The 17,559-nt window shown below is 36.9% G+C and overlaps 1 protein-coding gene across 2 annotated transcripts in view; it reads left to right on the forward strand.

Moving 5' to 3' along the window:
- Positions 1-17,559, forward strand: part of NAA25 (N-alpha-acetyltransferase 25, NatB auxiliary subunit) — a 70,228-nt gene that overhangs the window by 43,556 nt on the left and 9,113 nt on the right. For both annotated transcript variants that reach the window (XM_004429966.3, XM_087424202.1), the window contains exons 14-22: positions 1,138-1,318; positions 2,333-2,432; positions 7,028-7,179; positions 7,731-7,856; positions 9,937-10,180; positions 10,604-10,727; positions 11,429-11,494; positions 12,639-12,736; positions 13,893-14,003. In XM_004429966.3, the coding sequence (XP_004430023.1) occupies positions 1,138-1,318; positions 2,333-2,432; positions 7,028-7,179; positions 7,731-7,856; positions 9,937-10,180; positions 10,604-10,727; positions 11,429-11,494; positions 12,639-12,736; positions 13,893-14,003 (1,202 nt within the window). The remainder of the gene's footprint in view (positions 1-1,137; positions 1,319-2,332; positions 2,433-7,027; positions 7,180-7,730; positions 7,857-9,936; positions 10,181-10,603; positions 10,728-11,428; positions 11,495-12,638; positions 12,737-13,892; positions 14,004-17,559) is intronic.

The following is a 17,559-nucleotide window of genomic DNA, read 5'->3' on the forward strand; positions in this document are numbered from 1 at the left end:
TTTTGCTGAGGAAGATTTGCTCTGAGCTAACATCCATTGCCAGTCTTCCTCTTTTTTTGCTTGAGGAAGATTAGCCCTGAGCTAACATCTGTGCCAGTCTTCCTCTATTCTGTATGTGTGTCAGTGCCGCAGCATGGCTTGACTAGTGGTGTAAGTCTGCACCCGGGATCCAAACCCATGAACCTAGGCCGCCAAAGTGGAGCGCATGGAACTGGAACCACTTGGCCACGGGGCTGGCCCTGGAAAACAGTTTATTGTAATCTCACTTTTCCAGCTTCCAAAAGGCACTCTAACATCTTTGTATATTTCCTTCTCTCTTTCTCTGCATGTTTTATAGACTTGAGACCAACTCTTCACACAAACAATTTGAATTCTGTGTGTGTGTTTGACTGAACATTATTGCATAAGTATTTTCCCTTGTTATTAAAAACTCTTTATTAATGTCAAGTGGCTGTATGATGTTTCCATGTGTGGGTTTTACTATAATTTACTTAATCATCTCTCCATTATTAGTACAATGAATATTTTTGTATATAAAGCTTTGTCTGCATTTCATATGATTTTCTTTAGATAGATTCATAAAAGAGAAGTTACTTAATCTTTAAGACTATTGAAGCATGTATCCTTTTGAATTTTGGTAGGACAAAAGGTGCATCATTTTAGTTTGATTATTAATGAGCAATTTCTTTCAAATATTATTTGATATCCTGTTAGTAGATTTATATATGGAAGGAAAAGGATGTCTAGAGAGAGCATCTCTCTGGGGTCTTCTGGAGAAAATCCTGTACTGGGAACGTTGGTAGACTCCAGTTCTCCTTCAAAATCCATCTCTTCTCAGAGTCTAGGATTCTGTGAGATTCTATAACTTCCCTCCATAAGACCTAGCAGCTTAAAGCTTGCATCATGTTTGCATATGCATATTTTAAGAACTGAGGTAACTTCTGAGGGACTGTCTGTTCAGGGAAATTCCCTATTTTGCTTACAGGTCTGCATCCAAAATTTGTTCTCTGCCACCTAAACTCATGCTTGGAATAGTTGAGGAAGGTGATGATATCAGTAAGGTTTTTGTTTTTGTTTTTGAGAAACTTCCATTTGCTGTCAAAATCTGTGGATAATGCCATTGTATTTTGGTTCTAGGTGACGAGACTGCTGTGTGGCAGGCACTGACTTTGCTGGAAGAGGGATTAACCCACAGCCCTTCCAATGCTCAATTCAAATTGCTGCTTGTTCGAATCTACTGTATGCTGGGGGCATTTGAACCAGTGGTGGATCTGTACTCCAGCCTTGATGCTAAGCATATCCAGCACGATACCATTGGGTTGGTAGTATATACTCTGAATAATGAGCAGCCAGCTACACCAGTGTTGTGGGGGTCCTTATACTTGGAAGTCTAGCTTTTTGCTTTTAGCAGTGAAGTTGTTCCTAGTATTAAGATTTTTAGGGTAAATAATCACCGTTTATGACCCATTGCAAAGCAGAAAGAGTTTTGTATCTCCCAGCATTTTGTGGTAATTTTTAAATTTGTACAATTTAGAAATGGTAAGAAAGTTTTCCCCAGAGACAACAAACAGCTATATACTTTGAACCCCTTTTCTTAGCACACGTTTGCTTTTTTTTTTTGTGAGGAAGATTAGCCCTGAGCTAACATCCGTGCTAATCCTCCTCTTTTTGCTGAGGAAGACTGGCTCTGAGCTAACATCTATTGCCAATCCTCCTCCTTTTGTTTTTCTGCAAAGCCCCAGTAGATAGTTGTATGTCATAGTTGCACATCCTTCTAGTTGCTGTGTGTGGGACGTGGCCTTAGCGTGGCCAGAGAAGCGGTGCATCAGTGTGCGCCTGGGGTCCGAACCCGGCCCGCCAGTAGCGGAGCGCACGCACTTAACTGCTAAGCCATGGGGCCGGCCCAGCACACATTGTTTTGAAGTGTTTACTTCTGCCCTGAAGTTGAGATTGACACATGTACTTCATTTGTTGACCTCAGAGATCCTTTGAATTTGTATTTTGACTGTTCTTTGTGATGAACCAAGGCTATTTTCTTTATCCCCTGTAGAGCTGTTTTAGGAAGACAGCATTTTGTTCTCCTACAACTTGTGTTCCATTATTCATCTGAGTGTAAGAAAGCATGGCATAAAACTTTAGATCTTCCACAAAACTGAATTAACTTTGCTCTTTTTTTCTTTTTAATTTGATTCTGTGAATTAGATTATTTCTATGGCAGGATGTTTGAACTTTCCAGTATGCCCAGCTGTTTCTCTGCCATAGTAATTTGATGTGTAGTATTTGATACTAGAGGTGGGTAAATATAACACGTTTTTTTTTCCTTCTAACTTAGTTATCTTCTGACCCGATACGCCGGATCCCTAGGTCAGTATGCTGCTGCATCCCAGTCCTGTAACTTCGCACTCAGGTTTTTCCACTCCAACCAGAAAGATGTAAGTGAAAAAACATTTTTTTAAAATATAGTCTTGCCTGCTGAATGCGCACGATCCAGAGAACGTCTTCCCTGGTGTCTCAAGTGCACATGTTGAGGTGCACCATGCTGTATTTGCAAGTGCCCTTAGGCCGTAGCTTACTGGCCAAGGCTGTTAGGTAGAGGTAAAGAGTTATTTGTGGTTGTTAGAATGGGTGTTTAATCTATGCAAAGAAGCATTTAAAACTGAGTATTAACAGAATAGGAAGTGTTATGCTTCTTAGATCTGTCTTTTAATCTCTAACAGACTTTTTCCAAGGGTATAAGAAATAGCCCATAAGGCTTTATAACCTTGGATGCCGTATAAGATTCTGCAATAGCAGCTGCTCTCTGTTACTTTTATTTATTTCTGAAGTTTATAACCACTGTGCTCTTTGCCAAATGTGAGTGCACTTATATTTTCTTAGGATTATAAAATCGACCACTTGAGGGACGTTTCAAGAAACTTAGGTCAATAGTATGTTTGATAGTATGTTTTTTAAAGTAGCAATAAATAAGATAGAGCCTCTATGTGCCATAACGAAAGGATGGGATTTGCACCATATTTTTCATTGCAAGCAGACTTGGTCTCCACTTGTCAGTTAAGCAGAAGTTTTTGTCAAAAAATTGTATGGTCTCTCCTCAGTCAACCAGCTGTGCAAAACCACTCAGAAATGTATATGGAAAGAAGCCATATCTCTAGGACGGTCACCGCCTACTTGGGTCTTGTGCTTCTACGACTCATCGCCTGGAATTTGGCCATGTCAGATATCTGCCCATAGCGTTCCCTTTTTGTGGTCTAACTAAGGAACTTGGCAAGGAAGGTGGTTTCTGGGGTTCTTCTTGGCAAATACTCATGAGGATTTTTTAAAAAAATTCTTTTGTAACTATAACAGCTATGGCTAATCTATTAGCCACCTAATTCTTTAGGGGTGTATTAAGTAGAAGGCAGAGCAAAAGCATTTCTGAACAGTGGAATATAGGTTTGTTGTTTTCAGTTTGTGATAATTATGTTTTGACAAGCTTCAGGGCATGACCTAGAGGGCTGGTGTAGCAGGAGATGGTGAGCTGTGCATTATCAGTTGGCTTTTAAGCCCTATACTCCTCCCCCCTACAGCTCCCCTCCCCCACAGTGATTGTTATATCTATTCAGACCTTATTTTGTGCCATAGGTCTTGATCAGGGAGAGAGGGAAGTAGGCATCAGCATTTGAACATATCACTCAGAAAGTGCTGGCCTGACTTAGAGGTCAGAAGGGCATCTGTAGGACCTTGGGTTTTTAAAATCTCCTAGCATGAGTGGACAGTTGAGTTATAAATCTGTCAGTTTTCACTGTGTGTTCAAGTATCTGTGCTTGTCCTTCTCTGTTTTTAGGAAGTTTCACTAACTCAGAGAAAGAGAAAAGAAAAGGGTTCCTCAAATCTCATTATTCTGGCTCTCATTTCTGTATTTCTAAGGAAGAGGTTAAAGAAACATTTGATTTACTGAAGAATCCTTTTCAAAGTTTTGTTTCTCACATAGCTTTAAGGTGGGAATGGGCGGTAAATAAGGGATTAATCCAAGCCCGGTGGCTGGTTTTACTCCAGTTTTCAATCATCCAGCATTCTAGAAGAACCATATTCATGATTTAGTCAGTATAGGCGCATTATTTTATAATAATAAAAATTAAGCTTTAATTTTTTTCCAGATATTGTGTCTGAAGAGTTGTTTTGAAAACAAAACACACACACATACAAAATGAAACAACCCAAAGTATTGTTAACAGGGAAAGGAGATCCCCAGGAGCGATTTGAGAGGGCCTGTTGTCCTCGGTGGCTTTTTGTATCTTTGATGTTTTGCTGATGGTTGTGTGTGGCAAGAGTGACTACATGTAATCATCTGAATGTATGTGATGCTGAACTTGATAAAATTAAAGCATTTTATTGATCTGGGACTAGGACTTTCTGCTTGAAATTTATTTTTATTACTACTAGCTAAGAATACAGAGCTTATTCAATCATATTAAAGTAGATAATCTTTGGGGGGTCCTGGAGGCAAAAGCAAAACACAGTACAGCAAGGAAAATGCACCTTAAACCTTAATGCCTAGCCCAAGTCCCAGAACAGGAAAATGGAGATTGTGGTGTAGAGTGTTTCCTATAAGAATTTAAGGCTCAGAAAGATCACGATTATAGTGTTGTACTGTATGTGTTAAACCTTCTGATAGCATTAGAAATATCTCTCTGGAAACCTAAAGCTCTGTGCTTTATGTCTTTTATTCTTGGTAGTTTTGGGATCCCCAGATGGTTTTTCCTTGAGTGACTGATGTATTTCAGTTCCCATCTAGCTCTTTGAAAGAACACTTTTACTTCTTAAATGGAAAATCCGGTGTTCTGCTTTGTAAGGCTTTGTGCTATGGGATTGAAAGTTATATCTGGAAAGTCTACACAGGGATTTTCTTTCTGGAAAGGTCGTTGTCTGCTGTCATCTTACTTCAAAATAGATTTTTACAATACAAGAATTAGAGCTAGATTTTCTTGTCTCCAAAAGTTACTTTAAAAAATTTCCCTTTAAAAGTGTCTATTTTAAGTATTCATGAAGATTATTATTCAGGGATTTGATGTCCATGAATTTTGCTAATTTTTACAGTGAGCAGGGTTCATTTCAGGAATCCATATGGGATCTAAATAGCCTCATCGGTGCATAAATGAGTAGTAATGGGTACGGACAACATTCTCTGATATTCAGAAGTCTGTACAGTGCCTGTGGCTTCCCGTTTTGCCTGCAGTTCCAATAAGGGGTTGTTTCTTCAAATCGTTGTACTTTCTCAGCCTTTGTCCTATTGGTAGCTGCCAGGCCCTTTTCTAGCTCTGCAGTGCTACTTTACTGCAGCATTAAAGGAGGACTATCTTAAAAAGAGAAGCCGGAGAACTACAGTTACCTTCTTAGTTTGTTAAAAGACCACATTCCCTCTCTGTTGCCCTTTATTTTTCTCTTTTAAAAGCTGTTGCCTTTTTCCTAAAGTGGTATTCCATGGATCACTAGAAATTAAAACTGCCTCTACACTTGGTAAGGCTGGGTTCTTTCCTTTAATCATAGCATAATTTGGAACTACAATTGATCAATTTAATTGGAATCACCAAATCATATTTTTATCCTGATTAATTGCTGGATCGTATGTTCCTAACCAGCTGGTTTTTTCAAGCTGTAAGTTCGTATTGCAAGGGCTGATGGTATTCCTTGCTGTTTTCCAAGCCAGGAGGCCATCGGATAGGCATATGTGTTCAGGGTATCCTGGCCTCTTCTTGATGGGGCATATCACTGTCCTTTCATCAAGCTAGAAGGTACACGTGAGCTTTTTCAGATAGTCCTTCTTTAAACCTGCAGGATCACAAGTAATCTTTTTAATTTTCTTGTGTCCGTCCGTCTTTAATTTCTCCAGATACTGCAGGCAAACAGCTCGCCGAGGTGTCCCATGGGGGTTTAAAAGCCGCATCGAATGCAGTTGAATTAGCGCCCGTGGCGCAATCCCGCGGCCTGAAATGAACCCTGCGAGGCTGTGTATCAGAGGGTATGTTGTTGACTATTGGCCTATTTTCCTACTGGGCAGATTATTCGGTCATAATGGAGATGGGGGCAGAGCTGACTGAGGCTGTGCAAAAAGACTGGCTTTTCTAGAAAGGATCTTTGGGGCAGACATCAGTTTCGAGCTTAACACTTTCCTTGGCCCAAAAGGGTGCTCTCCTGACTTCTGAGCCTGATGGCATAGGCCCACACCCAGGAAATGTTCTTCCCTGAGATTTTCTTCTATTGTGCCAGAATTTCTGTTTAGAATTCTTTACCTTGCCTGTGTTCACAACATTTCATCTGCATATCTGTATTAATCTAAAATTAAAGCGCATGTGATGAGAGTTCCCTTCACTTACTTGTTTATGGAATTTTCCAGCAGAGGTCTTATGTACTTTGGATGGACAAGTAACCTGGTTCTTGAAGTCTCTCTGTCCTCAGAATGGATTATGACATGAATTTTTATAGGTCTTTTATTTGGTGTCTTACTTCTATCCTGATGTAATGCACATATGCCCTATGTTTGTGATACAATATTCAGAAATGAACAAAAGGAGCAGCCTGTCTTTTTTCTGAAGGAGAGTGATTTTTATTTGGGGTGGTGGGGTGATTGTATTATTGGTGTCTTTGGAACCTTTGTATAAAACACAGTTTATCTTAAATGCAGAAAAACATGGAGTAATATCCCTTCCACAATGGCACTAACCAAATTTTTGACTGATGTGGTATAACAGAACCTTCAGTCCTGTTGGATTGAGAGACATAACTGCTAAGAGAAAGGCTCTGTGGTGGTCGCAGCAGCTGAGTGTTGTGATTAGTAATACTAGTAAAGAAGACATTTGACTCTAGAATAGGAAAGAAGAAAAATAACATTTCTAAAAGCTAATGTTCTACTTGGTGACCAAGATCTTTAAAGATCAGTTGCAGCGTCTTACTTAATTTTAGTTTGAGTGTTCTGTTTTGGCTGATAAGGTTTGCCTTCTTTGCATGACCTGTGAAATATTTATACCAAGGTGATGTCTTTCCTTCCCAGACCTCAGAATATATTATTCAAGCTTACAAATATGGTGCATTTGAGAAGATCCCAGAGTTTATCGCTTTTAGGAACAGGCTGAATAATTCTCTTCATTTTGCACAAGTCCGTACTGAACGGATGTTGTTAGACCTTCTACTTGAAGCAAATATGTAAGTATTGCACAAGAGCTAAAAAGTAACTAACGGGTTAAATTGGATGCTGAGAGCCATTAATGGGCCCATGGGTGACATTAGCAGGCTTAAGCTAAGGAAAAATAGAAAACAAAGAGAAAGTGTGGGGGATGGGGAAGAAAGGGGAAAGGCCTGGTGCATGTCATGGGCAATGATAGTATACTGCCAGCACCATCTTAGGTTCCATACAGAAGCCAGCTAGGCCATGGTCATTACCCCGCTCCACATGGTGTTTACAAGGTACCCCTCCCCTGCAAACATGGGATTGATTCAGGAATTACTGCTGATCCACTTTCTTTTGGTTGGGCTTCCAGACGCCTTTCTCTTGCTGTGTAGCAGGGCAGCATGATCCGTGCTTGGTTCCATTTCACCTTATATGAGCCTTTCTGTCTTAGTAGTAAATCCTTCCTTCCTCCCTTCTTTGCTCTTTCCCCTCCTTCCTTCCTTTTTAGTAAAACAAAGGCCTGGCTAATGTTTTCATTGCTGTTATACTATTGAAATAATACATAAATAAGTTTTCTATTTCACAGATCAACCAGCTTAGCAGAAAGTATAAAGTCAATGAATCTTCGGCCAGAAGAAGATGACATTCCATGGGAAGCCTTGCGGGACAACAGGGACTTAAATGTTTTCTTCAGCTGGGATCCAAAAGACAGGTAATTAGAATTTAACCCCAAGCAATTTATTTTTAAAGATTTAGGATGAATCTAAGAGTTTAAAACAAATTTCTTTTTTTACACAAATATAATAATATGTTTGTTGTAGGGATCAGAAAATATAGGTAAGCCAAAGGAAGAAAATAAATCTCACCCGTATGTTGAGATGACTGGCTAATCTAAAAGTTAGATCCTCCTTCACAGCATATATGAAAACATATTCCAAATGGATTAAAGATATATGCTAAAACTCCTTAGAAATTATAGAAGAAATATAAAAAATATTTTTAAATGGTTAGGGAAAGCCTTTTTTAGCATTACATCAAATCTAGAAACATAAAGAATTGGACCTCTGTAACTATTAGCCTTCTATATAGAAGTAAATTTAACAGGTTCTAGAGGTATGTGGTAAATCGGTAAATTTCTTCATATATATTAATATGCTTCATATATATAGAGAACTCTTAATAAATCAGGAAGAAGAAGATAACTAGAAAACAAATTGGACAAAGAGCTTAACAGGAAATTAAAGAAATACACCTTACAGCAATAAAGATTTTTTTTTAACCGGTCAGACAAAGATAAAAAAGATTAATACTTGTGCTCAGCAAGATTGTGGGGAAAACGGTTGTTGTGCATTTACATGGGGGTAAGACTTTATATAACCTTCCTGTAGGGAATTTTAGTGATATGTATCAAGATTGAAAATTTACCATTTAATTCAGCAATTCCGCTTCTAGGAAAGCGAAACCTAAGGAAGTAAGTGCACAAACATGCAGAGATATGTATATGGAGTCCTGAATATACTATGATTTAGAGATTGCCAAGACCACATTCAGTGATTTGCTAGGACTCATGGGAGTCAACATATAGTTGCACTCACAGCTAAGATTGATTATAACAAAAGGATACATGACAGGCTCAACAAAGGAAAAAGACAGGTGGAGTCTGGAGAACTCCATGCACAGACTTCACTGCTCTCTCCCTTCTGTGATGGGACATACCAAGCATGCTCCTTTCTCCATCAGTGAGAAAATGCAGTGATGCGAGTGCAATGTTTCTGCCCGGAGAAGCCCATTAGAGATTTGGTGCCAAGGTTTTTATCGGCTGGTTACGTAGGCTCCCTCTGTCTAGCATGTACTAACATTTCAGACTCCCAGAAGGAAAGCAGGTGTTCACCATAAGCCATATGATTTGTACAAACAGTCTAGGCACAGTGAGCCACTCTTACCATTTAGGGAATGGTTGGAGTGTCAAATTCCCAGACACCAGCCAAGGGCCAACCTTGCAAGCAGGCCTTCTAAAGATAATAGCCTCAGGCTTGCTATATTAACTCTTTTCTGTATACACTGTCATAAAAAGATGCAGTTTGCAAAATAGTATAAATACTGTGAACTCATTTTATTTGTTTAAAATAAAGTATATAAATATTTTCAGTTGCATTTTTGTACATCTGTACTGCAGAAGTCTGAAGGGATCTATACCAGGCTTGTTAATATAATGGGTGTTTGGTTATCAGGGCACATTTTCTTTCTAATTTTTACTTTTCTGTCCTTTGAAATTTTTATGTCATGTATTTTGTTGAAATATGGGAAATAGGGGAAAATGACCTATTGGGGAGGTTATCATTCCCATTTTATTTTATTTTGTTTATTTTTTTGGTGAGGAAGATTAGCCCCGAGCTAACATCTGTTGCCAATCTTCCTCTTTTTGCTGAGGAAGATTGGTCCTGAGCCAACATCCGTTGCCAGTCTTCCTCTATTTTATATGTGGGATGCCTGCCACAGCATGGCTTGATGAGCAGTGTGTAGGTCTGTGCCCGGGATCCGAACCTGCAAACCCTGGGCCGCCAAAGCAGAGTGTGCAAACTTAACCACTGTGCCAACAGGCCAGCTCCTCATTCCCATTTTATGGATACAGAAATAGGGACTTGGACGATTTTGGTTTGTTCAAGATGATTCAGCTAATAAATGAAAGCTGGGATCATTCAAAGGTGTCTTGACTGATGAAAATGAGCTTTGAAAGATTTAAAGGCAACACCTTGAATGAAATGGATCATTTGGGGATGTTTCTTTTTAAGGGATGTTTCTGAAGAACATAAGAAACTTTCCTTGGAGGAGGAGACCATGTGGTTAAGAATCCGTTCTTTAACATTGAGGCTGATCAGTGGGCTTCCAAGCCTTAACCACCCTGTGGAGCCAAAGAACTCGGAGAAGACCACTGAGAATGGTGTATCCTCCCGGATTGATATTCTTCGTTTGCTACTTCAACAGCTGGAGGTGGCCATGGAGACGGGAAAGCGATTTATTGAGAAGGAAATTCAGGTATCATCAATATGTATTTACCATCACAGCTGCAATAACCTATGACTGTCTTTTTAAAAACAGGAATTTGGGGTGGGTGAATAGTAAAGAACAGTATTTTGTCCCAGTTTGTCACATCTCTAGGAAAAAGATGAATTTTATAGACTTGGGGAATTGCAGAACCTTCCTCACTATCCAAAATGGATAGTGAGGAAAAGCAAAATAGCTTTTTTTGTGATGGTAAATCTTTAATAGCTATCAACAAATTAATATGGCGTTTTTGTTTTCACCATAACAATTTAGTGATTATTAGTTTGCTGATCAGTGGTTTGTAACTTAATCACCGAGATAGATTTTTATCCAGTACTTATAGTCCCTCGTTTTCTTATTTTGTATAAATTTAGATGTATTTAAAGGACATCACTTTTTTTCCTTTTTTTCCAGTATCCTTTCCTTGGTCCTGTACCTACCAGAATGGCTGTATTCTTTAATTCTGGCTGTTCTCAGTGTCAGACCAGTTCCTTTTATCTTGTTAGTGATATTTATGAGCTGGACACCAATGGTTTAGGTAAGTGTACACTTGCATGAGTGTATATGGTGGGTCTTTGTCATTGAAAACTTAGTAAATGCAACAAAATATATATAACCTCACATATTTGCAAAAATTTGGAGGAGATGGAAGCTGTTCTGGAAATGTCTGGTTTAATATTCAAGAAGGTACATTCATAGATTACAAAGTAATGTTTTAGACACTTAAGTCCTTTCCATATTAAAAATCACTTATTAGGTCCAAAAGTTGAAGAAATCCTTGATTTGTTGAAATAGTGTTGGATTTCAGATTGCATTCTTTACTTAAAAATGAAGCTATCAACTTTGTGGTGAAGAGTTTTTTCCCAACCCAGTGAGAATCACAAATATCCCATAGACTTTTTCCCCCCTAAATCATAAGGTTTGTAGATCCTGTCATTTAGAGTATTTGAAGTACATAGGTTTCAAGTCCTCCCAGAGAATTTTAAGTAATACTTTTGGCAAAAAGGTAATTAATTAATGCCCTTCTCTTCCTTTTCTCTTTCCCTTCCTCCTTTATTTTCCTTTTCCCTTCCTTCATCTTTCTCTCTGTCCCTCAGTGATGGAATTTAGGTGCCTATGGGTCTTAAGAGAAAAGAAACTATCCTTGCCCACGAGTTGCTTGCAGTTATTGATCTTGCTTCTTTATCTTACTAAAAAAATAAATTGAAAGTTTTTCATTTTTTGTTTTTTAAATTTTAGAGGATACAATGGAGATCCAGGAGCGAATAGAGAATAGTCTTAAGTCTTTACTAGAACAGTTAAAAGGTGAGTGTTCTTACTGTGGATTCCCATATCGTATCTGATTTTCTGACAATAGCTCATTTTTTTAATAGAAACTTGCAAGAGGATTTGAAAGTAATAATGTATACTTTTGGTATTTTTAAAGACTTGTTTTTAACTTTAAAAAGTTTTGATTACAAAAGTAGTAGATACCTGTTATAAAACAATACACAAGTGTGTATGGTCTTCCTGCCCCATTCTCCCAGAGGGCAGTAAGTACTGTTGACACTTTGGAGTCTATACTCCTACATACCACCTAAACGGTCATACATGTGTATATGGAAATACATAGTATTGATTTTGTTTTAACACATAAAAAGGTATAATACATGCTTTTCTGACTTCAATTTTTTGTTATCTTGGACACCTTACCATGTCAGTTATATATATACACCCCATTTATTCTAAGGGCTACATAATATTCCATAGTAATGTATCACTGTGCCACATTTATGTACTCACCCATCGAGTACATAATATATTATGCACTTGAGTTATTTATAATAGTATTTATAACAATATAACAATACTGAAATGAACATCTTGGGACACAAGTGTTTGGGTACTTATTTGAGTATTTGCTTGGGATTAAATTCCTAGAAATGGAATTGTTTGGTAAAAGGGTACATATACACATTTTAAATCTATAAGGGTCTTTCTTTTCAGAAGCCTAAATGATCATTTATTTAATTGCCCAAATGAAGAATGCAAATTAAAGGATGATCAAGATTATGAGGATAAAACATAGTATTTGTTGTGAAGGTGCATTGCTACCATGTACTTTGGTCTTTTAGTCCATAAGGGCACAAATTCTTCTAAATCATTCACTTAGAGTCCTAATTTTATTATGCCAATGGTCTATTTGTGGAAAGGCTTAGCTGCTGTTTAAACCCTAGAATATATAATTTATAGGGCCATTGTTTATATTTTGAAGACAATAGCAATAGTCACATAGCTTTTTAAAGAGCATCAAGTAGATGTCCTTTGTTGTTTGATTCATTGTTGTGGGGGAGCTTTCTGGATTAAGCTTTTATATTTGTTTATTCTTTATTAGATTGTGCATTGTGTTCCTAAAAATAGCATTGAAACAAAAGCTGAATAAAACCATAAGATATTTTTCTGTTTTCAGATGTTTTCAGTAAATGTAAAGGTGACCTCTTAGAAGTTAAAGATGGTAACTTGAAAACACATCCTGCTCTTTTAGAAAATCTAGTCTTCTTTGTTGAGGTATGTTTTTGTTCTCTTCCTGGAAAACTCGAATTTCCTTAGTTGTATGCAGCATTAATTTTTCAAAAATGAACGGGTAATAGGCACCTTATACCTGTAATTTAATCCCCCACCCCTGCCTTTTGTTAATTGAAAGGCAATATAGTTAATTTTTGGAACCAGCTCCTTCCAAGAATACTAAGATTTCATTCATAATGCTTAGGTAAAACTTCTTGAAATTTGCTTTACCCATCTTTAAAGATTCCTCAGATTCACTTCAAATCTAGCTGTTTTCTGTTCATTTTCCTTTCTGACTCAACTATTATGTAATTTAAGTTAATTCCTCCAGCTTCTTTTACTTGTTGTTGCTATTCATTAATTACTAAGATTCTGCATTATGAAGGAAAACCCAGGAGCTGATGTTGCAAAACTCTTATTTTAGCCCAAGAGAAGAGGAGGATCACAAACACTCATAATCCACTATCTTTCTTTTTATTTCTGTCACATTTGTTTACTTTTCTCTTCCTACTAGTCTGTAAGCTTCCTGAGGGCAGTATTTTCTGTTTTGGTGACTGGCACATCGTCTGTGTCTAAGACACTGAACGAATGAGTAATAATTGCATGGATATGTGCATGCACACACTGTAGCATGGGAGAAGGCCTGTAAACACCTAACTTAATACAAGGAAGGAGGATATGTGCTGACCCACTGGGGAGATTTCTCCATATATATTTAAGTTCAGGTTGCAGGTGAGGCAATGTCTTACCTGGCTGGAGAGGTGGATGGAGAGGTATACTGTAAAGAACCTGTGGATCCCATGCCTAGGAATTTGGGCTTTTTACTTGTCTGAAAAGGACGTTAATAGATCCTCACTTCCTCCAGAGAAGTGAAAGGAAATTGGACCAACTGGAGGATGGGTTTAGAGCTGGGAGAGCCAGAAGAAAGGAAAAAGATGTAAGTTGTTAACAATATTCTGAGCAGGAGATGATGAAGGTCTGGATCAATGTGGTGATCACAGAAATTAGAGAGTGGAGAGTTAAGAGGAGAAATTGAAGGGATTTGCATAGAAGAACTGTCAGTTAGAATTTCTTTGTTTAATCCATAACCTTTAACTGTTCCTGATAGATATCTTGAGTGTAATCCTTATTGATGAATTTGCAATTTTTCCTCTTTCAGACTATTTCTGTTATCCTTTGGGTGTCCAGTTACTGTGAGAGTGTCCTGCGACCATACAAATTAAATTTACAGAAAAAGAAAAAGAAGAAAAAAGAAACCAGCATCGTCATGGTAATAACAGAGAAAACACAACTAACAGGCTGGCCGTGGGCAGCTGCTGCTTTTCACTGTTTCTCGCGTGTCCTAAGAGACCTTAGGACCCCATGCACAATTTGTTTTCTCTCCCCAACTTTTTTTTTTTGTTACACACCTACAGAAAAGCTGAAAGACTAATATATTGACACCCAAATATTCTTACCTAGATCACTACTTGTTAACAATTTGACGTATTTACTCTCTCTCTCGTTGAACCATTTGAAAGAAAAGTACAGACTTCATGATATTTAACACGCCAGGATAGAGCAAGGGCAGTCTCCTACAAAACCACGCTACTCAAGCAATTTTCACTCAAGATATTTAATATTGATACAATAATAATATGATGTCCATATCAAAATTTCCCCGTTTATCCCAATTACATCCTTTATAGCCTTTTTCAAAATACTAGAATCCTACTGAGGATCTGACATGGCTTTTAGTTAATCATGTTTCTTTACCCTCCTTTAATCTAGAACACTTCCTTAGTCTTTGTTTTGTCTTTATTTTTGAAGAGTCTAGCTAAGGTTTTGGTAGAATGTCCCACAATCTGGATTTGGCTAATTGTTTCCTTAGATTTAGATTAAACATAGATGCTGTGATGTGTCCTTTTTAGCAAATTAAATCTGCAGGCACTAATGTTGGTATGTCTCATTATTGGTGATTTCTGATTTAATTATTTGATAAAGGAAATGTCTACCAGTAAAGGTCCCTTTTCCCCTCTGTGATTAATAAGTAATCTATGGGATGATACTTTGAGACTGTGAAAATCCTATTCCCGACCAGCCTTTCACTCACTGGTTTTAGCATGCATTGTTAGTGTAACTTGCATGAATCATTTATTACATTGATGGTTCCACAATGGTGATTTTTAAAAATTCTGGCTATCCTTTATCATTTATTAGCTGGCATTATTCTGTAAAATAGAGCTGTCCCACCCTTGTTCATATATATATATATATATTTGTATGTATATTTTTAATATCACTGTCTATTTGAGTATCACTATGGACTCATTCTTTTTTAAATTTATTTTATGATCTATTATCATCATTTTCTTTTGGATGCTCAAATGAAGCATCCAAAATGAGGCAATCCAACTGAAGCATTTCTTTTGGTGAATGGGAGCTACTTTAAGCTGGTTCTTGTCCTTGAACATGTCCTCATCAGTTTTTGAGCGTTTACTTTCTGGAATAGCAAAAATGTTCCAAGCACTTTGTACTTTCCCACTGAGGTGAAATCACACGTTTTCCCAAGGAGCCCTGGTTCTTGTATGGGGAATGGTATTTCGAAACCAAGATCTAGGGTGTTAGGTGTACTAATTGCTATTGGGGTTTCATTGCTTCTAGTTTATGTCAGTGGAGAGAGACAGGAAATTTATTTACACACAAACATGTAGTTTTCAATAGTTCTTACTGACACTGTCAGTTTCAATCCAACATCCTAGTGTTCTTCCTTCCATTCCCTCCCTTATTCCATATTTATAGCTTCCTTTTTGCAGAGTGAGAACCCTGGTTCCCAGCAGCATCAATATATTTATTCATTTGCTGTTTTATAATAAATCCTAAATAGTTTTGGAATTAGTACATCAATTCCACTACTAGTTCCAATAACAAACCCACTAAATTCAAACTTCAAAAATCCTAATTTTTTGCAGTTCTTTTTTGTCCTTAGAGTATGTTCCAGTGAATGTAGACAGTTGAGGTACTCGGTAAAAGCACTGGAATTAAAAACTGAGATTATATTATTAGTGTGATATAAATAAGGTTCATTTATTTCTGTGTATTTGATTTTGGAGATTCCTCCCATCTGATTTAATTTAATTTTTGAATGTGTAAAACATTAATGTAATTTGTGTCCTTTTCATAAGGAAAATTATTTGGGATTCATTCTGTCCATGACATGCTGTTTTATTAATGTTTGAATTTATCCTATCATTATTAATGGGGGATTTTTGTTCACTGTAGCAATATAGTAACCATTGTCATTTGAAAATGTTCATGGTTTTAGTAGTAATATTGACTTCCTGCAGAATTCAGTAATAATTCAGGAATTCTTTAGATTTGACACTGTGTTGGGTGTTACCATTCATTCAGAAACAAAGTGTACTTAGATTTGCATGAGGGCCTAAATGGAAGAAACGTCTCTCCTTCAGTTTCTTGAAGATAATGTAATAATAGATCATGAGTGCAAAGTTTGAAAGTATATATCATAGTTGCTCTGTTACTCACGCTTCTAATGAAAGCCTACACTCCTAGAACTTGACAGATAGCTTTTTGGTATTTGGATTTTGTGGGGTTTTTGGTAGTTGTTGCTTTTCTGATTTCCAAAAGTGAGAATAGCTTTCTTATTTTTCTGATTATCAAAGTAAACTAAAGGTGTGAATAAAGTGAAGATCACCTATATTCCCAGCAACCAGTGATAGCCACTGCAAACAAACCAGAATCATGTTCTATAGAAGGTTCTGCAATGTGCCTGGTTGTTTGTTGTTGTTTTCACTTAACAGGGTATCACAGACATCTCTTCATTTCAGAAAATATAGATGTATCTCATTACTTTTAATGGTTCTATGCCATCCTGTTGCATTAATGTACCATAACTTATTCCTATTGATGAATATTTGGTTCTAATTTTTTTAATATAAATAGTGCTGCTTTAAAATATGGACGAATACACAAAGATGAATTTATAATATGATTTCCTTAGAATATCTCTTAGATCTGAAATTACTATATATGTACATTTTTACATTCCCCAACAGTGTTGTGTCTGTATCCTTACCCATCTGATAGGCAAATATTAGTATTCCCTTTTTTCTAATTTGCATTTAAAAAAATTCTGTTGACGTTGAACCTTCAAAGAAGACTTGAGTGAAAAGCTAGCCTTACTAGTTGATTGGCTAGGTTTCTTGTATTTATCTGTCTTTTTAATTGTATCATATGTTGCTAGTGTTTCTTTGGTGTATTTTCTGTTCTAGTTTTTGCCCAAGTTTCCTATTGTGTAGTAATACTTTTCCTACTGATATGTTTTGAGCTATCAGGCTCTTAACATAACAGTGTTGTTAATGCTCTATCATATATGATGCAATTTTTTCCAGTTTGTCATTTAACTTGAGTGATTTTTTAAAAAAATATAGTAATTTTTTTTAAAAAACAAGTATTTTTTTTAAATGATTCCTAGTTTAGTGTAATGTTTAGAAAGGCCTTTTCAATTTATGATTGCAGAAGTCAATTTTCTTCTGGTGCTTCGATGGATTTTTTTTCTTTTTTAATTTAAGTATTTAATCTATCTGGAATTTATTTTGGTATTTACTATTTTATTTATTTTGTATTTTCAAATGTCTAGCTAGTTATCTCAGTACCAGTCATCCAGTTGAAACCACTGTTTTGAAATGCCACCATTTAAATTCCCTTAGATTCTCCAGTCTATCTTGGAACTTGTTTCCTTTCACTCTTTGTCAATTTACTTATATACCAGTACCATCTGGACCTAATGTGACTTTATAATATACTCCAGTATCTATTAGGGCAAG

Source organism: Ceratotherium simum, chromosome 35 (genome assembly GCF_057802395.1).
Source record: "Ceratotherium simum simum isolate JZ-2026a chromosome 35, ASM5780239v1, whole genome shotgun sequence".
NCBI lineage: Eukaryota > Metazoa > Chordata > Mammalia > Perissodactyla > Rhinocerotidae > Ceratotherium > Ceratotherium simum.